Here is a 27,687-nt window from a genome sequence, read left to right as displayed (position 1 = left end):
GATGCCCATCTGAGCTGATCCTCTGGACATTTAAAAAAAGACTTGTGTGGTTTACAAGTAGCAGCACACAATCATTCATTCATTATGTATCGTACTTATCCTGCAGTCAGGGATGCTGAAGTCTATCCCAGCTGGCGTTGAGGCGAAAGGCAGGGTTCACCCTGGACCCGTCGCCACATAGAGACATACAACCACTGACTTGTCATAAAAGACATGACTCCAAAGATGCATGTTTTTGGACTGCGGGAGTAAATGGGAGAAACCAGAAGGAAAACAGATGCAGGGGAGAGCATCCTTATACCATGCAGAAAGGCCCCCTGTTGGAATTAAACCAGGTGTCTTCTTGCAATGAGGTAGAAGGGCTACCCACCGTGTTATGGTGCACAACTTCTTCTTCTCCTTTCGGCTTTTCCCTTCGCAGGTCACCACAGCAAATCAACCTTCTCCATCTAACCTATTCTCTGTATCATCCTCTCTCACTACATCCATCATGGTGCACAACTGCTGAGGTAAAATTGCTTTATCTTCAAAAATACTAAAATAAATGCTTTTTAATTGGCATCCATGCACATACTTTGGCCCACAGAAGCAGTAAACCCCAGTAGTACGGCTGTTCCTAGATGTCAGTACGTACAACAAATATCAGATTAACAACCCAGCTTGTACTTCAATTGGAGAGTTTATTATTTTCTTTTGGACATGGAGTATTATTGCTGTTTACCTTAGTGATACAATGTATTAACAGTCCTTAGACAGTCATGGTTATAACAAGGCTGAGTGGCTGCTCTTAGCCGTCGGTTTAACAATCCCCTGGTCATAATTTGGACTAGATGAGCATATAGTTGTGCAAGTTTTGACCTTCTGAAAAAGTCCTTTTCCCTCCGTATCCACGAGTCATAAAAAAGTTATTCTGGCAAGGAGGTTTTTAAAGTCTCTGGTTAAAAGTTGTTTTTTTTTTTTTTTTTTTTTTTGCGTAGCTGCTACAGCAACTCACTTATGTGCAGCGTGGCAATAAAAGGCACTTTCGTAAATGCTGAAATACGACTTACCAAGATATACAGGTACTTGAACATCAACGCTGTAAATAATAATGGTGACGACGAGAACACAAAAATTTATCCCCAAATTTACAAACAACACCAAAAAGCAAGTCATACTGGCTCAGCTCAGTCCATAAAGAGGAAGATGGAAGTCCACGATGGTTTGGGTTACCATGACATGGAGTGATGGGTGACACTAAAGGTCAGGACATACTGATGGTGGTTTCAGTTAAAATTCAGTTAAAAGAGTGGCTTATTTAAGTCCACAAGTCACCACAACACAGGGAAGTCCATTTTACTGAAGCCAGGGTCTTTTCGAAGCTCCCAGTAAGTGTGGCTGCTGACCCATACGTCGTCCCCGGATTTCCTGCAACACGGCATAAATAGAAACAAATCGATGGGCTGGGCATTTAATCTGTGGAGAAACTGATTTTACCAATCACATTATTAAAAAGATTTCCCTTTGCCGGTTGACAATGATTGTTTTCAGTTAAAATGTAAAAATAATTCAAGGGTATAACTTGGTATTCTTACATTGGCGATGTTTCTCTACTCATTTGTTATATGATAATACTTTATTCATCCCCTAAGGGGAAATTAATTGGTCACAGCAGCCCAACAATAACAATGAATATGAATATAAATATAAATAAGAGACAATTAAAAGGACGAAGACAACAACAAGGATAAAGACCGATAACAGAATGACAACGATAATGATAAAAATAGATTGTTATGTCATACTTTATCTGGTTTTCTGGCTTTATTTAGTTTCATTGTAATTCAGATAATCTCAATTGTTATTATCATCATGATTATCCATCCATCTCTTATCTATACTGCTTATCCTGCACTCAGGGTTCGTTGGGCTCCCCGGGGTGCTGAAGCTTATCCAAGCAGGCCTATCATTTTCATTGTTTTTATTATCATTGTTGACGTTTTACGCTGTACGCCAAACCCTGTGAGTCAAGAGCGGAGTATAGGGACTATTTTTAAAGTGTGAAATAATGGGAGACACACCAGTAATGATCTACTCATATGGTATTTCACCAAGCCAGTTTTTCATCACAAGACCACACAGCATGACTTTTCAGATAAAGTATCCTCTTTGGAGGTGAACTCATCATGTGATGGAACACAGTGAACTTGCGAATAAACATAACGAGGGAGGAAAAACTGCGGCATACTTGAAAAAGCACGGCTTGTGTGTCATGTTGTTGTCCTGCAGCACTTTCCTCCTCTCCCTTTGGAGCTCCTCTATCCTCTGTTTCTGCTCCTCGGCTCCTTCTGTGTTCCCCTCCTCCAGCAGCCTGAACCAAAGAGGGCAGACGTTGAGGTCTCTGCCGCGGCAGCGCAACCCGCGCTTCCGACCAGACAAACAGAATTTTCTCTCTCCTCTCAAATTCCCTTTGACCTCGAGGTTAAGCTCTTATTTGAATTGTTAAGCAGGAATGTCCTCAATTACCACCTGACGTCTGACAAAAGACGCACGAGCGAAGCACTGCTGGATCTAACGGAGGACACATACTTCTTATTGTGATATGTTACAGCGCTTAGTTGAGGTAAAAGCGTGAGAGGCTTCGTGCAACACTCCCAACAGTGCATCCTCAGTGAAGGGAAATAGGAGCACAAGCCGGTGTCTTTTTGAGCCGGTCCAAAATGCAGAGGGTCTGGCCAGGAAGCGCATCTAGCGTAAAATTTGTGTGAAAACCAAATATGCATCTCATACCTCCGCCTTTCATACCAGATCGGTCAAGGGCCGGGTTAACAACTGCCATTGGTGCCGATAATCTACAGGGTACCAGTGGAAATTGGGCTATTGTGCATCGAAAGGCATGTTTGGAAGCAGAGAAAGAAGAGGAAAGGAGAGTCTAGGACTGAGACCAGTGACTTTGAATTTTGTGATGATGACAGGAAAAGCAAGAGAGTTTGATGGCATGATGCAGAGACGGAAGGTGGATAAACTGTGTCCAGGTGGAAAGGTACCAAGGCTGGAAGTTGTACTCTCATGGTGCTGACAGTAAGAGAAATTGAAAGAGTTCTCTTGAAGGAGGTGTTTGTGGGGAATGTTCTGGAGATGAAATCAGAGCCAAATAGTCTAATGAGTCTCAAGCTATGAATTGAAGGTGGTAGAAGCTGAAAAGTGCTGTATGGGTTTTAGGGAGGGGTTAAAAAAAGGCCTCGAGGGTCAGGCAGAGCTTCCAGATGACTGGACAACTACAGCTGAAGCAGGGGTCGGCAACCAGGAGCTCTTTGACTCCTCTGATGTGGCTCCCTGTGGCTTTTGCAAATAATTTAAGAGTACTTAATTAAAGTGTATTTCATTTTTAAATGTAGTTTTAAATTTGAAGATTATTCCTGTAACATTTAAATAAAACGTGTTAAAATAGTTTTGTTGCTCTTAATAAGCGACTGCACCCGCCAGTAAAAAAGGATGACAGCACAGCATTTTTGGTTTGATGCCAGTGGATCATTCAAAATTGGCTTTTTGTTCATAAATACAAGAGGGACTCAAATAAACATTGAGTATTTTGCTTCAACCCAGCGTCTTTTTTTCAGAGTTCAAAATGTTTTGTTGCATGCAGAAATGTGATTTCATTTTCTCTGCAGTTGTTCATTGATTTAAAACAAATGCAACACATATTTTGTTTGTACCGAGCATAAAGACAAAAAAAAAAAGCCGTTATATGCCGTGTTAATTCATGAGGGGTAAAAGTTGCCGGCCCCTGAGCTAATGTGATTAGGGCGACAGGTAGGAGGGCACTTGGTGACGCCTGGAAGGAAAGTAAATAAGGAGCCTTTTTGGTGGAAAGGGGAAGTGCAGGCGTATACAGAGACAGATGTTAGCAAAGAGGAAGTGGGGCACTGAGGAATCTGAAGAGAACAGACAGGAGTACTGGGAGATCCAGCACAAGGTGAAGGTGGCAAAGGCAGAACAAAGAGCGTACGATGACTTGTATGCTCGGTTGGAGAGAATGATTTGTACAGGTTGGCAAAACAGAAGTAGAGATGGAAAGGATGTACAGCCGGTCCAAGTAATTACGAATAGAGGGAAATGTGTTGACAGGCGTCAGATGAGTGATGGGAAGTTAGAAAGAGTACTTTGAAGAGTTGATGAATGAGGAAAATGAAAGGGACAGGAGGGTAGAAGAGGTAACTGTTCATGGGGGACCACAAAGTAGCAGAGATTAGTAAAGCTGACGTGAGAAGGGCATTGAAGAGGATCAACAGGGGAAAAGCAGTTGGTCCTGATGACTCATGGAGGTATGGAAGTAGAGTTTCTGGTTACATTATTCAACAAGATCTTAGACAGTGAGAAGATGCCTGAGGAATTGAGAAGAAGTTTGATGGTGCCCAGTTTTAAGAACAAAGGAGATGTGCAGAATTGTGGTTACTATAGAGGAATAAAATGAATGAGCCATACAATGAAGTTGTGGGAAAGAGTATTGGTAACTAGACAGAGAAGTAAGCATTTGTGAGCTGAATTGTGGTTTGCCTAAAAAGAGTACTACAGATGTAGTATTTGATTTCAGAATGCTGACAGAGGAACAGAGAAGGTCAGATGGAACGTATGACAGGGTGCAGAGAAAGAGGTACTTTGGTATCGTGTGAAGAACTCTGGAGTGGAGGACAGTATGTTAGACTGGTGCAGGACATGTACTCTGGGTTTCTGCGGGTCAAATCTAGTCCCAGCAAATCTAATTTAATGCTTTTTAATGCTGCTTTAAACAGATGTAATGCCCTTTTCCAACTGTAGATTTGTTTATCTAAAATAAAGTCAATCATTTACATATGGAATAGATTTCACACAGTAGCAGATATGTACATATGACCTTCTGAGTGACAATGTATCTGTAGCTGCTACATTTTTTACACGCTTTGAACACTGCGGCCTAAACAATGACGCAGCTAATTGATGGATTTTTTTTGGGCTACAGAGCTTCATGCCGCCAAAACGTTCAACCTTGTCACATTGGATCAGTGAAATTACCGTGAAATTCAATTCAAACACCGAAGAAGACAACTTTAATGGTTTTAATGCGCAGGAGGAGCAGCAGTGTTTGGAAAAAAGTATTTCCAGTACATATTTGTGGATGTTATCAGTATGCATTTAATTAAAAGTTTAAAAAATATTTCTGTGGAACATCTTTCTGTGTAAATATCTTATGTGACAACATGGACACCTGCGACTTATAGACAATTGCAGCCTATATATGTACACAAATATTCATTATTTATTCATTTTTAACCAGTTCAGGTTATATTCAGGTTCGCTCAATAAAATAGTTAGTCTCTGAGTCAACAGTTTGTTGTAGGTCTCCAATTCCCAGTGGCACACTGCTGCGGAAACAAGTCATTTCCCAAAGTGTGGGCCAAGGTCAAATGACCTGGAGCTTTTTTTGTCCGTTCCACATGTGAAAAGATTTAGCAATATCAGAGTGAGGAAACTGTCCGGAACAGCTCAGAGGCACCATGGTAACGCTAATCGCTCAACATCCGGTGTTGTAACTTAAATCGCCAATTATAGGGTTCTACATGTCAATCATCACTGATCAGAACACCATTCCGTTCAAAATGATTAAATTATTAAATGTTTCTATAGCCTAATCAAAATAAATTAAGAATGACACTGTTTTTCATCAATTTGACTGCATCTAGGCAATGAATTTCATACATATCAGTTGTATTTCAGGCCTTAATTTTTGCAAAATCTCTGTAATGACTTACTGCTTTTTAATGACCCACAAAAATCCTGGTACTGTAGATGTTTTGGAAGTAAGGCCAGAGAGGCCAGACTGAGATAGTTTGGTCATGTGCAGAGGAGGGATAGCAATTATATTAGTAGAAGCATGCTGAGGTTGGAGGTCTCTAGAGGAAGTGATGATTTATGGAGGTGGTGAGAGAACATGAAGTTAGTCGGTGTGAGAAGAGGATACAGAGAATTAGGTTAGATGGAGTAGGTTGATTGGCTGTGGTGACCCCTGAGGGGAGTCGCCCAAAGGAGAAAATATATTTTTTTACTTTATCTTTCTTCTATGTTAGAGAAGTATCTTAACAATATAGGGCCGTTGTGCAACAGTACCCTCTGATGGATGACTGCAGGGCTGCAAATAAGTTCGACAATCTGAACCAAAAAGCACTTCCTGTCGAACCAAAAAGCACTTCCTGTCAAACCAAAAAGCACTTCCTGTCAAACCAAAAAGCACTTCCTGTCAAACCAAAAAGCACTTCCTGTCAAACTAAATCTCATCTTAAAGGTTTATCTTTTTTAGTGAGTCACCGCTGTTCAAGTCCAAGAGGCAGGCATCTATAGTCTTCACTCAAGATTGAAAGATGTTGATATAAAATCTCTAAAATATGAATATACATTTTTTTTCAAAGATATAAACAGTTTACACCAACCTCTGATCTGGCCTGAATCGTGTGTCTGTAGGGGGTAGTAAGGCTCTGAAGGTGGAATCCAGTTCATTTAACTCAATTGCAAACTGAGTGAAGCCATAGTACTGCTCTTGGTCCACTGGCATGGAGTCTACACACACACACACACACACACACACACACACACACACACACACACACACACATTCATGTGTGATGTCAATCAACCATTAGACATTCATGACAGATGTTTTTTTTTCCAGTTCCAGTCACTCACTGGCTCTCCAGATGCATGTCGCCGATGGTGGGTGTCCTTGAAAAACGGACTCGTGCCATTTGCCAAAAAGGGAATGCACCACTTTTCCGTTTGAATCCGTAATCGTTCCCTCGATCTCATTCACTGTGGAGCTCCACGACTTGGCCTGAAGACAAAGTCGACGATAAAGATCACACACACAACACGGCACGGCGACCGCCCTCCTCATTGCGCATTCACTGTCGCTGCATCCAATGTAGCGTAAAGTATTCAAATCGTAGGATCGTGCATTCAGCTTCATTTCAGTCTGAAAATTCTCAGCGTGTCCACCAGATGCTGCTGTGTGACAAAGCTGAGCGTCAAGCATTGCAGCATTCAGAGAGCGAGCTTGCTTGAACGGGAGCCGTTACAATGTTGTATTCACAAATGCGACCATGACTATGAAACTGGTACTGTAGTTAATAAATGTGATATAAACATCAAATGAAGTGGGAAGAGATTATAAAATCAGTCAACTGAAATATAGCTCAGCAGAAACCTGCAGAAGGTGAAGATTTTGCAATGGCAAGCTGACTTCATTATTGCTGGTCATCGACAGAATGCACCAACAAGGGAAGTTTCTAACCTATTAATGTCTCACCTTCACAAATGTGATTTTACACTGGCAGGCATCACTGTTGATATTTTTGATGGCCATTTCCCCATAGTGTTCGATCCAGCGCTGACCGCTGAGAATGTTATGGATGCAGGAGGTCACTTTATTCCATTCATAGTGGTCTCCAAACCTGGAGCGCACACAAGCAAACCCGACTCAGTGGATGGAAAGCACATGCCCACACAGGCTCAGGTATTTTTCACGGCTCCCGCTTGGCTGGCCGATGTGGGAGACGCACAAAGCATATGCGCTTTGACTTGAGCACGCTTGTTGCAAATCACGTGTTCTCGTGCACAGGCAAACGGAAAACCAACGCAGCTGACAAAAGAGTGAAGAAACCTACTTGGGCAGAGTGAGATGGGTCGTTCCCACGGGGACAATTTCCATGGATTTCCCCCAGAATTTATTTTTCCACCGAACATCTGCGGTGGAAAAAAAGAATGTAGGTGGCGGCTTGGGATTATGAAGACATAGAACATACAGAGATTCCTTTTTTTTCTGGTGTCTTCAGCTCAAAAGAACCCTGATAAATATATTAATTGGTTAAGGAACACAAACTAAAAGTTTGTATTTTCCTTGTCACTGAATGGCCGTTCAATAGTGCCAGTAATAAATAGCAAGTGGTCACACTATGGAAATAAGTTGGTTGCTGTGACTTATGAGACAAAATTAAAACAAAACATTTTCACTTATTGATAATTTGCGGTATGTTTCAAATGGTGGTGGTCACCTTGCCAGAAGGTGAAGTTCGGTGAATCGGCGTGACATGCTGACACAGGCGGATGATGACTGACCTGAGAGATGGCAACACAGAGAAGAGCAACTAGATGAAGCTAAAAGCACCGCTTGAAATAATGCAGCAATCTGGCACAAATGTTTTTTTTTTTTCAATTCAATTGCCCGGAGAATACTTTCCCCTTTACCTGTTCGGCTATAAACCTGAAGCCCTTATCGGGTCTGTCGCATTCAAACGTCTCTCCCAGGACCGGGTTGAACGGCTTACTGCCTGCTCGATGGTAGCTGGATGCATATGCAGTTATTGCAAATGTAGCGACATAAACCTGTGCAGAAAACCAGAGGGTTGACTATTAACGTAATTTCCAGACTATAGAGCGCACCTGAATAGCAGCCGCACCAGCTAAACATAAATAAATAAATGTGCACGTATATAGGCCGCAATTTTTTTTCCACTTTTAATTATATACATAATGGTAACATCCACAAGTACGAATTGGAAATGCTTTTTTCTGAACAGTGCCTGGAACAAGGCTGATGAAAAAGATTAGTATTAAATAACGCAAGGAAAAGTGCATCCATCCATCCATTTTCTGTTCGCTTTGCCCTTCTCTAGCTGATCGCTAGCTTGGTCTTCCTCCTGCGCACTAAAACCATTGAGGTCGTCTTCTTCGGCCTGAGAATTTCACGGTCATTTCATTTGTTCGATGTGACGAGGCTAAATGTTTTGGTGGTGTGAAGCTCGTTAGCCAAAAAAAATCCATCAATTAGCCTCATCAGTGTTTAAGCCGCAGTGTTCAAAGCGTGTGGAAAAAGTAGTGGCTTACAGTCCCGAATATACGGTAAATGAATCACAACACAAGCTTGTATTTGTAATAGAGCACTGGTGTATCTGTTCTCAGGTAGAGTTATTATTCACTCCATACATGTGTGGCTGCAACATGTTTAAAATAACTGCAATTACAGGCATGGACATATTTTTTATATATAAATATATATTTTATTTTACATATATATATATGCACGATGCACAGCTATATATATATATATATATATATATATATGCACGATGCACAGCTATATATATATATATATATATATATATACGCATATGAATATACATATATACGTTTATATACATATGTGTACACATACACACACATATATACACACATATATATATATATATATATATATATATATATATATATTATATAAAGAAATTACAAAAATATTTGAGAGCACAATCCTAAACTGTGTAGAGGTGGGGTATTTGTCGTTAAATGGATCAATTCTTGGTTTACTTCAAAAAAGACAGGTTAGAATTCTGTTTCTTTGGTACGGGGAAAAAAAATACATTTCAGGGTGGCCGAGAAAAAAGCTGATACGTGAATAAACTGTGGGCAGACACCAGACTGTGAGAAACAGACGGCTCTTCACTTGCACAAGTTGTAGGTTCTGGAAATACGACTGTCTATTTTCTCATGTTACTTTACCTGGTGTTCACAAAAGTAGACAAAGAATCCAAATTACTTCCAAATACTGCACGATAGAAAAGGATACTCCTAATTGGGAATAAAGCTTTGCAAGAGTGGAAAAGCAACGCTGCCATCCCATGTACGTGTGGAAAGAGTGCATCCACACGTGGATAATAAGCATCATCGTATTTGCGCAAGGTGGTATCGTGTGTTTTCATGCAGCTCTTACCATGCGCTGGTAAGGGTCACTGGTCTGACTGGCGGTATCCAGCAGCTCGCTGTACTCCAGCTCCTCACAGAGCCGCTGGAGGGTGTTGAGGGGCTCGTTGAGCTGCACCGGCATGGCCACTTTGGACAAGTCCTTGCCGATGTTGTTCCTCAAGATGTTCCACACACTGATGCTGCTGGTGGGACTGGGGGAAGGCAGTATGGAGCGTCTTCGGACCAGAGGCAGCATGCTGCTGACTGCGACAAACATCGGAGCGGTGAGATGGTAGCATTGACGTATGGAGGGACGGTTGAACAGGGGTATGATCGAGGGCTTGAAACCGAGAAGGTGCAAATACAAAAGAACTGTACAACAGATAAGAGCTGGCCAAAAGTTTTGAGAATGACACTTTCACAAAGTCTGGTCCTCCAGGGTTTTTAGGTGTTTGCCAGATGTTTCTACGGTCGTGTCATTCTCAAAACTTTTGTCCATGACTGTATGTGTGACAGTCCGCACATGTTCGCTACCTTTGCGTCTGTAGGGCAGCCCTTGTGTGGCCACTCCTGCACGGTGAAGACATTTTGTTTCACGTGCCTACTGCGGAACTGGGCAGATGGGGTGAAGGTGCTTAACTTTTGGATTGTTCAATGCCGTTAACAGGTTCCTCCAGTTGCAAAAGGGTGCCGTCAAGGAAAAAGGGACTATTTTTTTTGTACCAGCCTTAATCGAGCCAGTCCGACCCGTTCCGCGTCATGGGGATGACAGAGACGACCGTGATCAAGACGCCTATGTTTAATCCCTCTACGAAAATGTTAAATGAAACATTTTACATTCCATTTTAATATCCTTGGTAGCAGGCTGCTGTTTAAGCATTATGAAATGTCCTTTTAATACTCCAAAGCCTGTTGTTTTCTGTTATCCACCAGACTTAGCAAGTGTTCTTGGAGCATGGACAGTTTTGATCACATTGTATTTGTAGTTTTTTTTTTCCTTGTTTTTTTCTTTTTGGAGAAAACAAACATAAAAAAAATAAAAAAATATGTATGTTTGGTGGACATTTCATTGGCTGACTTTGCCTCCAAGATGCCAAAGCATTTTGTATGGATTTATCTGCAGCCTCTGCAATTTTGGTCTGCTGGTCCGTTCCGTCACAATACGGATGCGGATGAATTAGTCAAAAAAAGAATAAGGTAAATCCTATATTTGGATTGTCAAATAGATGATTATTACCTGCCTGTGCATAGATGAAGCACAGCTGGTTAGATTCACATTGCTTTTGGTTGTATTTTAAAAAGTCGAATTATTTGTTACGAATGAATTGACCGATAAGAGAAAAGAAATATCAGTGTCATCCGACTCTTGTTTTCTCTCTCTGAAGTTTGTGTGTGTGCGTCATTATTTTACAGCAATTGCCATCATAACGACAAGTTACACACACACATTTTGATAGTCATGATCAATATGTTTTTCGGGTTCAAGGCCTTTGCACAAGTGATTAATGTTCTCTGGGATCAAAATATCCATAACTGATGTGAAGCATAAACTCAATTTCCAGAGTGATCACAAGGTTTCAGTTTCTTCTCTCTTGCCAAGGGCAACGTATAGCGATGCACAGCTTGTCACTGCGGCACGTACCAGAGTTGTGTCTCTCACTGCCTCCCTCGTTACTGTAGGTATCCATGGAGACCGTGTCGCTGACGTCACTGATATACGAGTCATCATCGGACACCTGGAAACAAATAATCAATGGATGAAGGCCAGCGAGAGACCAGAGAAGAACAAGACAAATCTCTGTATTGCCAAGATGTGACTCTCTTTTAGAAAACATACTCTGTGCTTTCCGAGCTAAAAATGTATTTTGTGATATACCTGACACTGCCTTCTCGATTTAATAATCTATGTTTCCCTGCGGCATTGAAAACTGGCAGTGAATGAAGAAGATCGAAGAGGGATTATTTGAATAAGAGAAGTTATTAATCAGTAAAACATTTATTTGATGAAGGGCTAATGTTAATTGTTCTCTTTGAGGGCAGAAATTGTTTGCAACTATTAAAACATTGCAGTAAAATATAACTGACTGACTAGTTGAGCAATGCATTCGGGTTTAAAAGGTGAAAAAGAGGACAAGTGGGACCTCGTTCTCAGACGAGGAGGAGGAGAGGAGATATTCCTGGGCATCGAAGAACTCGGACATGGACTCCGGGATGGACGCTCTGCTCTCGTTTGACACCTGGTGGACCAATGTCTGCGAGCCGTCCGAACAATCCTGAATTGGTGATTGGAAAAAAGACACGACGCGTTAGCATGCGATTGTGAGGGCAACAATGCTAACGATGTCTTGCTACGAGGCGTGGAATCACTTACGGAGGCGAAGCTGGTCTTCAAGCCTATGACCTGCGCTGGCTGGGGGGGCTGCAGGTCTATGGTCTGCCGCAGTCTCTCTCTCTCTACTGACATGGAACTAAAGGCTGATTTCAGTGTGGTGTGGACTGAAGAGAAGGGGTTAAAATAGAGGCGGTCAGTCAATCTGAACTCATAAAACCAAGTGAAAACATACGTTCGGCGTCCGCAGATGGGTTTCCTTCGCGGGCCGAGCGAGGCAGAGACGCACTTTTGCTGGCCAGCCGGTAGAAGTCATCCTGAAGACGAGATGCATCGGTCGGGGAGTCTGGAGATTCGGGACAGACCTCCCGAGCATTGGCTTCGGCAGATGAGAGATTTGGGTTGGAAGCGTGAAGCCGAGGAGATGTGGGGGAGATACAGCTGGGGACCTAGAAAGAGAAACAATCGACCCAGATGAGGACGGAGGCATCTACACTTCTTTTACCTTTCAGACTGTTGGAGTTGTTGTGCATTTGTCATTCATAAAAAAATGCACCACCTGCAGCGTGTTTTTCGTCTCTTTGCCATTGTGTTTTGATCGCCATCTTCTTGGCCTTTTCTCCTTTTTGGGGATTTCATAAGTAGATGCCTGTGGGTGAACAAGGGAAATATATATTCAGGAGAGAAGCAAACTAAATTACAATCAATTTCAATAGAATCACAAAAATGAATTCACCTTATTTCCATAAAAATTGCTAGAACTCACTGGCTCATTAGCTCTTGTGTAAACACTTCTCTTGTGTTGAGGAGCATCATTTAAAAATCCCTTTATATTCCGAAACGCGCTTTTGCCGCTTACTTGCAGAGCACTGATGGCCGGGGCAGAGTACGTGCGGTGAAGGACCTCCATGCTCTTCAGAAGCAGGTTGAGCTCCACCAGATAAGTCTCACATTCCTCCAGGTCTGAGGGAAACAGATTTCAATGAGGAAAAAGGTTTTTCACAGTTAAGAAATAAACTAGGAGATCACTGGTGCAAATCAGATAGAGGAAAAAAAAACAATCAGGGAAGACAAACCGGGGAGAAAACGTATCAATTGTAATGAATACCAAAAATTGTGGGTTCAAATAACATCAATCCACTATTTAACAACAATAATATGTGTCTACACATTGAAACTAGATGTTAAATAACTAAAACCCAGTCACCTTTGCAGCACTCTTCCATGCCCTCTGAGGAATGAAGCCAGGAGCTGACCTTCGCCTGGCGGACTGACACCTGCTTGGTGAGAGTGGACCTCTGTTTGAGACGGAGACACAGACGCGAGGACATGAGGCCACTTGGACTCAGGCGACGGCTGCCTTGCCGGGGACGGAGTGGGAAACAGCTGCGGCGCTGGAGCCACTTACTTTTCTAAAAGTGTCCCCGGGGGACGGGGAGGACGTGGTGTGCGGGTGGAAAAGGTGCTTCTCGTGGGGGTATGCGGCGATCTCGTTCTGCCGAAACGCGCGATGGTGACGCAACTTCGACACCCACTCGTCGAAGAGCTCGGGGGACTTGACCTGCGTGCGGCAAAGACGAGTTGAAAGCGATGACTTTGGTGGGGGCAAAGGCAAAGTGCGCAGAGACATCTTTCATACGACTGTGAGCCTGTCACAAGCCTCGGGAATCACCTTCAGATGGTACAGGTTGTCCTCCGTGTCCAGGTCGATGCACAAGGCTTTGTTCTTGATCGACATGACCGACAGGCCGACGTCGATGCAGCCGTGAAGCTTTCCCTTTTTCAGCTACGCAAAACAACACGTTCTTTTACTGCATGTCTGTATGCAGTATAAAAAAATACATTGCTGCTTGGGTAATACCTACATCTGCTCCATGCTTGGCATACTTCAGGATACCTTTTTCCAGCACGAAGTATCTCTATGTGGAAGGGGGTATATGACAATAAAAATGTACAGTGATCCCTCGCTATAACACGGTTCACACTTCACGGTTTCGCTACTTCACGGATTTGCATGGTGCATTGTGTTCTGCATTCTGATTGGCTAAAAAGTCACTCCGCTTCTTCTCTACCTGTGCGTCAATAACGTCGCAGTTTAATATGTACACGTACGTAAAACAGCTCGCCGAATTTACATGACGTACGTGCAAATTCTCTTGCAATTTAGAGTTTCTCAGAAGACCCATAATGTTGACAAAACGCTCTGGAGCGACATAAGGGCCCAAATGGCAGCGGAACATGCTATCTATCGCAGATAAAGTTAAACTTCTGGACATGCTAAGGGAAGGTAAAAGCTATGCGGCTGTAGGTCGGCATTACGGAATTAATAAATCTACCGTTCGTTCCATAAAGAAGGAAGAAAAAAAAACATAAGGACGACAGCAGCAATAAGTTTTAATAAGGATGCAAAAAGGGTTGCAACTGTCCGCAACAAGACCATGGTAAGGATGGAGTCTGCATTAGCATTAGCATAATCATTTTTTATTTTCTCCCGTTTAATCCAATTACTCGGGTCGCGGTGGGCGGAGCGAATCTCCGCAATTCGAAGCCTTCTGTTCACATTGATGATTAAAATTATTATTTGACAGTTCAGTACAGAAGTTATTTGTTGAAAAAAACGTTTCTAAAGTACAGTATTTTTATTTGTGAAACAAATGATTGAGCCTGTAAAATGGTTTGTTCTTTCTTTTCAATGTATAATAGAGTATTCAATTGTATAATAATTGTAAAAAAAAATAATGGTTTCTACTTCACGGATTTTGCCTATCACGGGTTCTTTTTGAAACGTAACCCCGGCGAAAAACAAGGGTATACTGTAATGTAATTGATATTTATTCACAGAAATTATTGCATTATAATTGTAATAATAACTTCACTGTGAATCCCAAGAGTTGGGTTATACAAATACTCTTTGGTGCCTTTTCAAAATAAATGAATTAATTCACTTCAGACAAAGTGCCCAACCAGAATTTACCGACACGCCTTGTTCACTGATGTTTACAATACAAAGGACTGACAAAACCACTGAACGTCGTCGTGGCCATGAGAAAGGCAGTTCATGTTTTTTTTTTTCTGGGGAGGAAGAGACACACGAGCGAGCTCAAGGAGGAAGATGACTCACAGTTACAATAAGATCAGCTGGGCGTCATGTGAAAGGAAAGAATGAAATCAAGTAATAAAAAAAACAAATGTTTGAACAAAAGGAAATGCAGGAAATAGACAGAGTGATTTAAAATAGACATACGGGAGAGGGGTGGTTTGTAGTTTCTTAGCTAAAAGGAAGTATCACCAGGAAAAAGGAAACTACTCACAATTTAACCAAGGTCATCTTGTATAGAAAAGGGAATATATATATAATCTAATAACTTTTCACAGTAAACTGTATACAAATACATTAATAACTAATCATTATAGAGGATATAATAAAAGCATCGTTTTAAGCGGAGTGATACGTGATAGGTTGAGGTGGACCTTCAGCGTTTGAGGACCAATGAAGCAGATTTCCATCACTATGGTGCATGAAGGTGTCCGGCGAGGCACTAACCTTATGCCATCCCTTCATGGGCCACTTTCTCCTCTTCAGGAGGAAGCCCTCCTGTCTCTCAGGCTCCTGCATGCTGGCGACGACACCTCTGAGCCCTTCCACAATCTCCCAGCTATCCTGCAGAGGGACGGGAACCAGACTGTTACGGGTCTATGTTAAGAAAAAAGGTGAAAAAAGTCATTTTTCAACACTAAATGAATGTAGTTGAATGGTCAGTCACAGGAGCCATGGAACAACCACAAGGTGAGGATAAAACAGCTGGTCTTTTAGCAATCCCGAATCTTTCGCTTACACTGTCTGGTTGTAAGCCTGCCTGGGACCATCTGGATGTTTACATGTGCAGCGTGAATTTTTTTTTTTTTTTTTCAGCGGACGCTTCCGCACCTGGATGTTGCCGTGCTTGGAGGACCTGCTGTTGTCACCGTGAGCGGGTGATGACGATGTCATGCTCCTGCACCGCGACCGCTTTCGGCCCGCCGTCGTTCCCCCCGTCGATTGGAAACCACAGCGACAGAGATCACGCCGGCGCCTCCGAGAGCATCCCCCTGACCTTTATGGGCCACAGCAACATACCCGGCGCTGTGGAAAACCCGAAAAGGATGCATGGATTTAAAAACAGTGCCCGCACTCGGATCCAACCGTCTGGTAAGTGAATTTTTTGATCCTCAGGCCCTTCACACACAGTGGGGAGAACAAGTATTTGATACATTGCTGATTTTCCAGCTTTTTCCACTTGGAAAGCATGTAGAGGACTGTAGTTTTTATCGCGATGGAATCTAAAACAAAAATGAAATAAATGAATCAGAAATACAGAACTAAATATTTGGTACAGAAACCTTTGTTGGCAATTACAGAGATCAGACGTTTCCTGTGGTTCTTGACCAGGTTTGCACAAACTGCAGCAGGGATTCTGCCCCACTCCTCCATACAGATCTTCTCCAGATCCACCAGGTCTCAGGGCAGTTGCTGGGCGATATGGATTTTCAGCTCCCTCATAAGATTTTCTATTATTACAGGTCTGTAGACTAGCTAGACCACTCCAGGACCTTGAGATGTTTCTTACAGAGTCACTCCTCAGTTGCCCTGGCTGTGTGTTTCGGGTCGTTGCCATGCTGGAAGACCAAACCGCGACCCATCTTCAAGACTCTTACTGAGGGAAGGAGGTTGTTGGCGGAGATCTTGCGATGCATGGCCCCGTCCATCCTCCCCTCCATACGGTGCAGTCGTCCTGTTCCCTTCGCAGAAAGGCATTCCCAAAAATGATCTTTCCACCTGCATGCTTCAAGGTTGGGATGGTGTTCTTGGGGTTGTACTCATCTACAATTTATGTATTCGTCTACAATTTTATCCCTGATGTCCTGACACGGCTCTCTGGTTTTCACCATTGTGGAGATTTTGGAGTTTGTTTGATTTAGCGTGTGGACTGATGTCAGCAGTTAATACAGCTAATGAGTGGAGAGCAGGAGGGCTTCTTCAAGAAGAACTGGATGGTAGGTGATCAAATACTTGTGTCATGTAATAAAATGCAAATGAATTACTTAAAAATCATACAATGTGTCTTTCTGGATTATTGTTTTAGATTCTGTCGCTCACAGTTGAAGAGTTCCTATGATACAAATGACAGACCTCTACATGCTTTCCAAGAGGGACAAGCTGAAAAATCAGCAGTGTATAAAATACTTGTTCTCCCCACTGTGTGTGTATATAAATATATATATACACAAACACACACACACACACACACATCCACTCACACACCAGAATAACTTGCTCATTGTGTTCCATCTGACAATCTAATTGAGGATCTAAAATTCCCACTGTACTTTTATAAATAAATATAGTCCACACAGGAGTCTTTCTCACAGTGTGTCATGGTTCAGGCTTCAACCTGTGCAGTGACGAATAAAGCAGGCAGCGGCGGAGGAGGGAGGGTCTTTGATCGAATATAACGTGTTAGGAACAATAAACCCAGTTTTCTCGTGAAGCCTACTGACAATAAGACAAGGAAAAGCACTGAAATAGTAGTCATCACATGGCCGTGTTTTAAGAGGACTTGGAAAATTGCGTTTCAGTCACACGGTTTGAATGCCATCCCTCCATAAATCACCGCCGCTTATCTGCCGCGGGGCTCCGGCATGTCACCAAGAACACTGCTGACAAAAGATGACAAGAACGAAACGGCTTACGGCTGTCACTCGAAATATAGGCGCATGCACACTATCAGGGGTTGTGATGTAAAGGATCTGCTTACCGCACATACCAATGTGACACAAACTTACAGAAATAGGTTGATAGGTCAAATATACACTTTTAAAGCCCTAATCACTGAATTCAGGCAAACTGTTTTCAAACCATGAGAGGTCACTACTTTATTAGTCTTGCTGAAGGTCCTGAGACACAAACAGGGTACGCTGCATTCTTACCGGGATGTAACCTGAATTCCTGTCCTAGCCACACATGCCCGAACCTGGCGGTTTGCATGTTTGCTGTACCTCTGGATGTGTTCTAGACACTCCCTGAGTGTAGGTGATCTACATCTACCGCAGATCTCGAGCCTTGGAGGATAATGGCGTGAATAAATCCGCGGGGCCTCATCTGTTCACCGGGCTTGAGAAAAGTACCCTAAGATTGTGACTTTAAAAACCACGCCGCTGACACACCTCGCACAAACTGGAGCGACAGCGTGCAGCAGTCTGTGGTCCCCAGAAACCTTGCTCGAATTCAGAACCGTGCCCAGGATGTGAGTCATCGACAGGAAAGAATGTGGTCCGTGCTTCGATACCCCCTCCGCTCCCCAACACACCATAACAAACTGCTAGCTACAGTCAACACCGGTCTAAAAGCAGAGCCAAACACACGGGCAGCCCACTTGTTCCACAGCTCCAGGGCACAAGGGTGATATGGTTCTAGAAAAAGCTTAAGATGATAAACTCTGCTAAAAGTAGCCCATTAACCTGGCATTTTAACATCTCGGGCAATTACGTCTCCCGTTTAGTTTGGTGTGTTGACAAAAGGCGAAACTGATACCATGTCCCATGAGAATACATTTTATAATTTCATCCTTGTAGTGTGCAGAAGGGAAAACGATGTGACAACACACTCGGCGTGATTTTTAAGCAGGAATTTTTTCAGCCGCGGCTAAACATGGCCTAACAACGTGACAATTGTTTCAAATGCAAACAACTTGTGAAGATGGGTTTGCGGAACATAATTTTCATTCCTTTTCACTTCCTTTTACATGACTCGGTGCGAAGATGAAAAGAAAAAAAAAAAAAACTCCCCTGAAAATAAATCTCAAACCTTATCACTGCGCGGACACGGGGACTTTAAACGCTGGCATTTTGGTGAAATGCTCGACTGAAACACCGGATTTGCCCTGCGGAAAAAGTTTTTAACTAAACTCGGGGCTGCCTAGTTATTCCGGTGACTGTCCTACTTACCTGGGATGAATAACTACCGTGTTACCGTGCACCAAAGGAGGTGACTTCGCACAGCGGTCGACCAGTGGAGCCGGATTTCACCTTCAGTCTTATGTAACACGAGTAAATCATTCATGAAACAACAGCATGTAAATGATCTGTTAAGATGGAAAGGGGTCATTTAGGCAGCGATAGCTTACGGCACAGAATCACGAGGCGAAAATGAGGACGTAAAAGGTTTATAGGTGACCAGAAAGTGGCTACTTTGTGTTTTTGAGCATTTTTATGTGACGAGTGAATGACAGGGAAAAAGAACTGGGCAACCAAACAGACGATTCAATAATTGATACACCCCTGGAGGAAATTGTGACGAGGTGAAAACCTCCGGCGTGAGTCGGGAAAAGTTGACGGGTTTCGTTTTTTCCAGCTGGTCATGAATTTGAATTGAATTATTTTTCTTCTGTTTTGACAAATATTGTGGTCTTTTTTTTCTGCCTGGACTGCCAGCTCATAACTGATAACACTAGCGGTATTTTCCTGGTTTCATATTGACTGATTTAACGATAAAGATCTAAAGTGACACCTTGAGAAGCCAAACTAAAACGCTGACTCGCACCAGACAATTTGCTTTCAGGGCTGAAACACAGACACCTTAACATATGTTAAAGTGACTGTTTTTTTTACAGATTACACTGATGTGGCACTCCTTTCTACGAAGGAAGTTATGTTTTAAAACATGTTTGTTTTCCTGTCCTTTTGCCCCTGGGAAAGATTACACTAAATCTACCCGCCTGTTTATCTCTGAACTCGTTGGGTCACAAGCCGAGTGCGGACCTATCGTATTTTGAAGTGGATCCGAATCCTATTACTGTAAAGCGGTGGCCCTCAAAGTCTGGAGTTATCATTTTATCTGATTATTTGATTCATAAATGTGAAGTTGTTCCACTGCCTATTCTGTGAAATCACAGACATCCCAGGATTTGTAAATCCAAGACTTCACACATCACCTAGGGATTAAAAATGAGTTTATTTTAAAAAAAAGGGGGAAGAAATGAGATGGTAATTTGCAAAAGGTGTACTAACATTGATGTACTCGATATATTTGTTCATCAATGAGTTGCCTTACTGATGAGTCACTTTAGCAGGAAAATACCAGTGCCCTGATGCAACAACGACCAGTCATTGTTATGAGTTGCGAATAGTTACAATTTTATCCACACAAATCAAACACTTTGATTTCCTGTTTATTTACGCAAACATAATTCAGCTTGAATTTTGTTTTTTACCCTGACATATATATATATATATATATATATATATATATATATATTTTTATACACGAAAGCCTCGTCTGTTGGTTTTACAACAATGAGACCGAAGCGTGAATAACTGCGAGACTGGCGTTTCCAGTCTTGGGATGAGAAACACACAGTTATTGGCTCGGCCACAGATTCACGGATTTGTGCCTTTGTTTTCTTGCGACGGCAAAAATGTCATTAGTCTCATCCAGTGTCACGGCCATAATATTGAAACGCAGCGTAGCTGCGAGTCCCCAGCATTTACTGGCTACCAAGTGGTCCAACCAGATGGCTCTTCAGAGACATTACCCTGTATGAATTTCCAGGATCTTCTGATTAAGCTGCATCGCAGAATCATCCCGGATGATGCTCTGTATGATCCTGTGATTATCAAACTGAGAGCCAGCATAAGTTGTTTTAAGTGGTGTCACATTTCACGTGAAATTATGCCGGCTTGTAATCCAAATGATAAAACAAGTAATAGCAGCTGATGAGTTGAAACACGGTTTGAGCTTCCGTGTGGAAGCTGCGTTTTGCTCTTCTAATGCGATCGGTGACGTATCGCCTGTCTTAAGTTTCTGCAATTAATTTGTTGCAAGTGCGGATGGTCGTGATCTGTAGAAGACCGAAGAGGACTAGAATTGGGTTGTACAAAAGCCTGCGGCCTACGTGTGCACTGAAGGAGGGAAAAAAAATAAAAAAATCAAAGCTTTAGAACCAGCGTGCCCATTCATGGCAGATGCATTTTTGACTAGCCGCCTCATAAAAGATGCCTTTCTGTCCTCATTCTGCTAAGACAACGCTTTCTTTGTGTTACTGTTCCATGATCTTTTCTATGGATAAGGAAATATGCAAAAAAAAAAAAGGTCTCGCTCGGTTTGTATGTTGAGGAGAATCTGAGTGCATTAAACATGAGGCTATTTATAGAACATGTGCTGTTGGCGTCGGAAACATAATTTCACAGAGGTCTCACTTCCGACTGGTCAGCCCAGCTGGAAGAAGAAAATGTCATCCTGCAACCTTATAAAACCAATGGATCGCCGTCCTGCCAGAGTGGCCACTTGAGTGTATTAGTCAAGGCAGAGTGCTCTGTATTTGCCAGCTTTTAAGTGGGTGTTGTGGAAAAGACAGAGTGACATATAGATAACTCTGAGTAATGTCAGCCACGCTGGATGTTTCTGTCCACAATTGTCATGCAGAATAAACAGTTTAGCTTCTGATAATGCCTTCTGCTGAAAATAATCTTTTAACCAGTGCTCGGTATGATGAAGACTTCATTTTTTTTCCAATGCAGCATTTAAAACTAGAGATTTGAGCCGTGGGTCATAATTTCATGAAAACGATTTGCAGGAAAGTGCTGTGCAAACAGCACAAATATGTGACGTTCAGTTTCATGAACAGACGGAGCCTGTGCACACTCCCCGACTCGCCCCGCTACTCTGGCGTGATTGGAATTCCACCTTCTCCACTATTCTGTAAGCAATAGGTGATTTCACACAAACAACAACTAGCGGGACTGAAACAAAACTTTCTCTGAAAATCAAAGTCATAGCTTTATCTCCGGCGCCTGAAAGATGGCGATGATTAAAAACAACGCGCTCAGCAATGATGTCTTAACGTGCTGTATTTATGCACAAGCGACTTCAACATGATGTCTTAACGTGCTGTATTTATGCACAAGCGACTTCAACCTTGACATTATTCATGACCTTAAAGAAAATGAATAAAGAAAAGCTTTCAATGCTGTCTTTGTGAAAAGAAAGACATTTTCATTTCAGAAATATTTGTGAAGTTTTAATCCGAAAACAGATTGTAAATTATCAAAACAGCAACATCTTAACCAATCTACCTTTCATTTGCACATTCACGATGTCACCCTCACCTTTCATCTAAGATGTGTTTCCAAAATATCGAGAAAGTCATTTTTTGTTTACACCAACTGGAACACACCAATAGCAAGATACCTGCCCACAGGCTATTATTTGTTCACGGCATATCCTCAGAAATGTCACGGCCACTTGTGCATAATACTGCCCTGTATCAAGAATCAAGCCAAGAGTTGATATTTTGTAATGTAAATAAAATATAAGAGAAAAACCCGAAGGAAAAGGACATGTTGGCGCATCGGCCTATCAGACTTAATCATTTGCTAATGGTTTAGGCAATATAAGACAAATTTCTGGATGGCATTTCTAGATACACACTTCTACATCCCAAACTGCTGCATATGAATCTGTGTCTGCAACAAAGTGATAAATATTTACAGTGGATCACTGGCATGATAAGTCATTTTAATCTAGACTTTTTCTCCAAAACAAAAGCTTTGAAAACAAAACTCTGAATCCCCAATAACGAAAATGACTTCCTGCAATGAGTTGAATTGTACTCAAAACCAATGAATCAAGATAATTAAAAACAAAAAACAACGTTATAATAATTACTATTGAAAGAAGGGTGACACACCGCCCTCTCTAGGCCAATTGGGAGACTTAGAATAAAAAGCAAACCCCGGACGTTCAAAAACGTCCGATTTAACTGTCGTGGACGTGAACGCAACATTTAGCATAAAAAAACCCTCCGTGGAAAGCTAACCATTGAACTTTTCAACGACGACTCGTCACGACGCTTACCTTTTTTCACGAGAACGGCGGTTTTTCCACGACAGCGGTGCCGTCAAAACTCCGCCGCTCGTTTCACGACACGTCCGGTATAGTTTTCGTGTCATTAACGAAAAAGGGAGAATGAAATTTCTTACGTTTTCGCGGAGAAAGTCAGGGCATCACGTCCCGACACCCACCCGCGTCCACACTGCCTGTCGCGCCGGTATCCGTGGTTTCGTGGAAGGGGCGGGGCTTCCGGGAAGGGAAGGGGTTGACTGTCACTTACTTCGACCAATCAGAATCGAGTATTTTCGTTCCGAGCGCCGGAAGGGGCGGGGCGATGCACGCCGTTAAACTGGCGTTTGAGTGACGTGGACAAAGCGTGTCTTCACTTCAGCTGCTCTTGAAAAGAGACAATAAATATTGTCAATATTATCATACGATCGCTGATTTATGTTGAGTTTTTCATACAGGAATGAATAAATGCAAAAATGTTGCGCCCAATTTCACTTTCTTTATCCCTTATGTTGTCTTGCGGGTCAAAAGTGACCCACTAACACGTTCAGCTGTAGAAAAAACACCTTAACCTATTTTTTACCAACTTGACATTTTATGACTTTTCCTAAAGAGACCCCATATTTAGAAAAAGTGATACTTCTTTTTTGTTTATGTTTCCATGTGGGCTGTAAACCACTAGGGTACAAAGATTGTCTTATGGGTCATTTTTGACCCGTAGGACAAGGGGAGTAAACACAATGTTAAAATCGCACAAGGGTTAAAAATTTATGATTAGACCTAAAGGGCAAAAATGATATTCCTCCCATTGTGCTCCCCTTGCAATTCTTTTTTTGTCGCTATTATAAACTATTATCGTTACATTTAATTTGTTGCGACGGCACCGTCTACATTCCCTCATGTGGTCCACATATAATCAATGTATGTTTAGATTTAGTCATGTTTGTTTGTTCAAGTTAAACAAAGTTTGAAATAAAAAAAAAAGTGTCGTTGAAAGAGAAATGGTTGGAGATGTCTCCTATCATTGGGTTCTCACTGAGTGGCTCAATTCCCAGAAAATATGACACATTATTCTGCGGTAACACCTCAGGAATAAATCAGAAGCAAGAGGAAACTCTTCAAGCGACATGACCTCATGGATCGATTGACCAATGAAGTTTTTGTTTCCAGGGTCTTGTGATGGCCTTCAGACAAAAACCAAAAGATGGGAAATACACAGAAATATCGTCAAAAGCAGACAGCTTTTGTTAAAAAAAAAAAAAAAAACAGTAAAGACCCAGCTGCATCGAGCTATAGTCTTTATGAACAAATGTTCAATTGAGCAGCTTTTCTCACATGAAGCTATGTCCCATTGTGTAATAAGATACTTGAGTCACCTTATATGCTGAAAGAATTGAGATTTTTTTAAGACTTGCTCCTTCCTTTATTTCTGCATGAGTGTTAATAAAGAGTATTTCCAAAAATAACCCGTCAGTGTGTTAGGACTGCGACACAACTTGATGTGACGTGATTAGCTGCATAAGATTTTGTTTTTACTTGTTATCATATGAAATGATGAAAATTTCTGTATTCCATAAAATGAAAGGGTGAACATGGGAGTTTGTTTGTTTGTTTGCTGGTTCCACTTTATTTTCCACACAGCTCTTTGTACCGCCTTCACGCTGTTACTTTGTTTAGCCAACAAAGCAAATTTCCTCCTTTGCATGGTCATGAGTCTGTCATTTCCTGACTCAGCTCTTTGCTATGGCAACAGTGGGACGGCCAAACATCAACAGGAGGTTTCTCGTCATCAGATTCGGGTGTGTTCACAAGCTCGCAGACCAAACAAATGGGATGGATTTTAAATGAATGTAGAAAACACTATAGAGGCGATACAAAATGTTAGATAAATTCCTTTTTTGCAGACATTTAACGGGACATCCAGGGAAAGGAGGGGGTCGACCCGACGACATTATCATAAATATAATGCACATACCTGCAGAAAGAGATAGGCACGTGGAACTGTACCCTTCCTTCATACAGAGGGACAATAAACACCTCCGCCTCAGAGCGTCACCTGGGCCTTTTAACATTTAACATAATTTGAATTTTAAATGTGAAAGAGGAGACCCGGCACAACGGTCATAAATAAAATAAGGTAATAATATATCCCCCTATTACCTTTCTTTCTTTCTCTCTCTCTCTCTCTCTCTCTCTCACTCAGTCACACACAAATGCACAAACACAAGCAAACACACCTATACAAAGAGTGCAAAGTACTATTTTGTATATGACAGCGTGCAGAGTGGTGGCCTTACATACTCCACATGGAACAGCTTATCATCGTGCAAAGCAATCGTCCTGCTTTGTTATTATTGTTATTGTTGCATGAAATGATTCTGACAAGCAGAATATTATCATATATTGAGGTTAATGTTTATATTTTTACACAACAAAACAACAAATAGAAGAAGATGGGTTTGATGCCGTACAGCGGGCCTTTAAATATACAATAAATACAATATTACTGAATGAATTTCATATCTTATGGCCTACTAGTTGTTTCAGGTGACATTTATGATGTGGTTGTGGAATCATCCTTGAACTAGTATTGTGTTCCTCACTGAATGTGACAAAATCATCAATACCGATAGCAGGTTTAAAAAATTCACCAGTAATAATTGCAGGTAAAAAAATATTATTACCACCTTTTGTTGAAAGGATTGCCAGCTACCAAGACGTTACTTTCCCATTTGATCAATATTTGTACCGGCAACATAAAATCGACAATAAAATCTCTCAACATATCTTAATTTGTATTAAAATATAAAAACAACTTTTCCTTTGTAGGGTGCCGTTGTTGTTTACGTCACAATGCCGTCTAGGTCAGGACGTCACCAGTTCGGCCCTTGGCTCTGACACATTTATTTAACCATACGGTGCAAAAACGTGTCATCTGTGCAAACTTTCCTGTTGAGCCCGAGAGATGTGAGCCAGGAGGAGAATGCTGGAGACAGAAGACCAAATGAGCTTCACAGTGAAGACAAACAAAGACGCGCCAAGAGGCAAGAGACAGCTAAAGTCGCCGTAGCGTGTGCGACAACGCTAACAGAGAGAAAGCATGTGTTGCAAGGAGCGCCACTTTTTGTCATCGGCTTTTTACCGTAGACTTACGGACCGTCAGCCTCCTCCGTGATTGTGCTCGTACACAGTCTGTGGTCATCAGATGCTACTTCTGCAGTAGATAGTTGTTGACGTCCTCGCAGGAGAACATCCAGCATCTTCTGCTTGTGGCGTTTCTTCAAACGAGCTTCCTGAGGACCTTCTGCATGCTTTTGGAAATTGCACCCAAAACCTGCACAATTTGGCATTGTTACCGTATACACTGTAGCATACCAAGCAAAAGTTAGCACTTGCAGAAAGCCAAAGTTAACACGAGCAACCTGCGTACATCACCAATCCAGCATTCATTGTGCCAGTACAACAATGGCGGCAACCCGAGGTAAAAAATTTGTGTCATAAATTATAATTTTTCAAAGAAAGATGTTTTTTTTTAACAACACATTCTAGAGACAAAGCGTATTCATGACTATTAGTCCTCCATGATGGGGTTCTCTTTAAAAATACAAATTGATCATTTGAAAACGGAGTGAAGTTTGTTAATTGATTTTTGCGTTTGCTTTAAGGCAGAAACTTACCGCCTTGATCTCTGCAGGTACGGTGGACCCTCGCTACTTCGCAGTTTGGCCTTTGCACCCTCGCTACTTTGCGGATTTTTTTTGTCTTTCGGTTTTTACGATTTATCATTTTTTAACATTTTTTTGTACAGTATTTGAATTTTTTCTGGATGAAATAGCCATATTCTAGCCTAATAAGAAAAAAAAAAAAAAAACAGTTAAAAATACAGTAAAATCAAACAAAAATTCATTTTACAAAATAAATAAAATATGAGACGTCCTTTGCGGCGAGGAAGACGAAGGGAAGGGACGAGAAGAGCAACGACTCGACGCTCGAACACCCTGCAAAAAACATCACAAGATCGGTCGGTCCACTTTTGTAACTTGATCAATGGAGCCATGGCACTTTATAAAACCATTTTCAACCAGAATAAAAAGCAGAGGCAGCAGAAGCCTGGAAGGATCTTTCATGTGCGACCCCAGGGAACATGCTTATTTTTGGTTATTTTTACTTTACCAGAATAAAGCGTAATTACACATCCACGGTAGGTGGCAGTGGCGCTCTCATTGTCAGAGTGTGTGAAGAGTATTAGGTTTTTTTTTTTTTTGCACCGAGCCAGCACACACACAGCACAGAGCAGGAGATAGGAAGTGCGGTGAACAAACCCTCAAGAGACCCCATGGAAAAATATAGAGCAGGGATGATAAGAAAGGCAAAGATAGTGAGACAAACGAAAGTCACTCGAAAGCTAAGATGAGGAAATATGACGAAGAGTATGTAACGCTCGGCTTCACCAGGCCGGTGTGTTTGCTGTGAACTGAGAGTTACAGTCACGCTTCAAACCCCACTTTGAAAAGCTGTGCACTGCAAAACGTGCTCACGGTAGCCATTAATCCTGACTTCCTTATTTTGATTTAAAAAAAAAAAATCAGCACAAATTGTTTTAATCATTTTGTTTAGTAGGTTATAGTGTTGTATATATTGTGCTCCTGAGTTCATGTTGCTGATAAATTTGAATTTTTTATTACATTACATTACATTACATTACATTGCATTTGGCAGACGCTTTCATCCAAAGCAA

General features: G+C 41.8%; 1 protein-coding gene across 5 annotated transcripts; it reads right to left on the bottom strand.

Annotated features, from left to right (window-relative positions):
• Positions 1–660: 660 nt before the first annotated feature.
• LOC147220527 (oxysterol-binding protein-related protein 3-like) lies at positions 661–23,173 on the bottom strand. Of its 5 annotated transcripts, none has more exons than XM_086171642.1 (22): positions 23,090–23,173; positions 16,002–16,196; positions 15,618–15,734; positions 13,939–13,992; positions 13,746–13,859; positions 13,482–13,634; positions 13,281–13,371; positions 12,933–13,036; positions 12,633–12,722; positions 12,363–12,522; positions 12,116–12,240; positions 11,886–12,017; positions 11,387–11,480; positions 9,773–10,008; positions 8,254–8,391; positions 8,061–8,124; positions 7,674–7,752; positions 7,316–7,460; positions 6,697–6,841; positions 6,444–6,570; positions 2,228–2,350; positions 661–1,407 (listed from the first exon to the last, which is right to left on the bottom strand). In XM_086171642.1, exons 2-22 carry the CDS (start codon positions 16,062–16,064, stop codon positions 1,311–1,313), a joined length of 2,451 nt encoding a protein of 816 aa, XP_086027768.1. In that variant the 5' UTR covers positions 16,065–16,196; positions 23,090–23,173; the 3' UTR covers positions 661–1,310. The 5 variants fall into 5 exon arrangements, with proteins under 5 accessions (XP_086027768.1, XP_086027769.1, XP_086027766.1 ...); XM_086171643.1 differs by having other exon boundaries at positions 13,281–13,350; XM_086171640.1 differs by having other exon boundaries at positions 22,965–23,147.
• Between the last annotated feature and the right edge of the window lie 4,514 nt (positions 23,174–27,687).

The sequence above is a fragment of the Fistularia commersonii genome, chromosome 24 (assembly GCF_037954325.1).
Source record: "Fistularia commersonii isolate RoL2024-O1a breed Wild chromosome 24, RoL_Fcom_v1.0, whole genome shotgun sequence".
Classification (NCBI taxonomy): domain Eukaryota; kingdom Metazoa; phylum Chordata; class Actinopteri; order Syngnathiformes; family Fistulariidae; genus Fistularia; species Fistularia commersonii.
Note: the sequence above shows the minus strand (reverse complement) of the source record. Positions and strands in the feature narration are given on the sequence as shown.

Bases quoted from the DNA above. Each gene is read 5' to 3' on its own strand.
- LOC147220527 (XM_086171638.1), bottom strand. From the start codon at position 16,064: ATGACATCGTCATCACCCGCTCACGGTGACAACAGCAGGTCCTCCAAG. The intron at 13,860-13,938 runs GTAGGTATTACC...TGTTTTGCGTAG, and splicing joins ATGCCAAGCATGGAGCAGAT to CTGAAAAAGGGAAAGCTTCA. The intron at 12,241-12,362 runs GTGCGTCTCTGC...CCTTCTCTTCAG, and splicing joins CTACCGGCTGGCCAGCAAAA to TCCACACCACACTGAAATCA.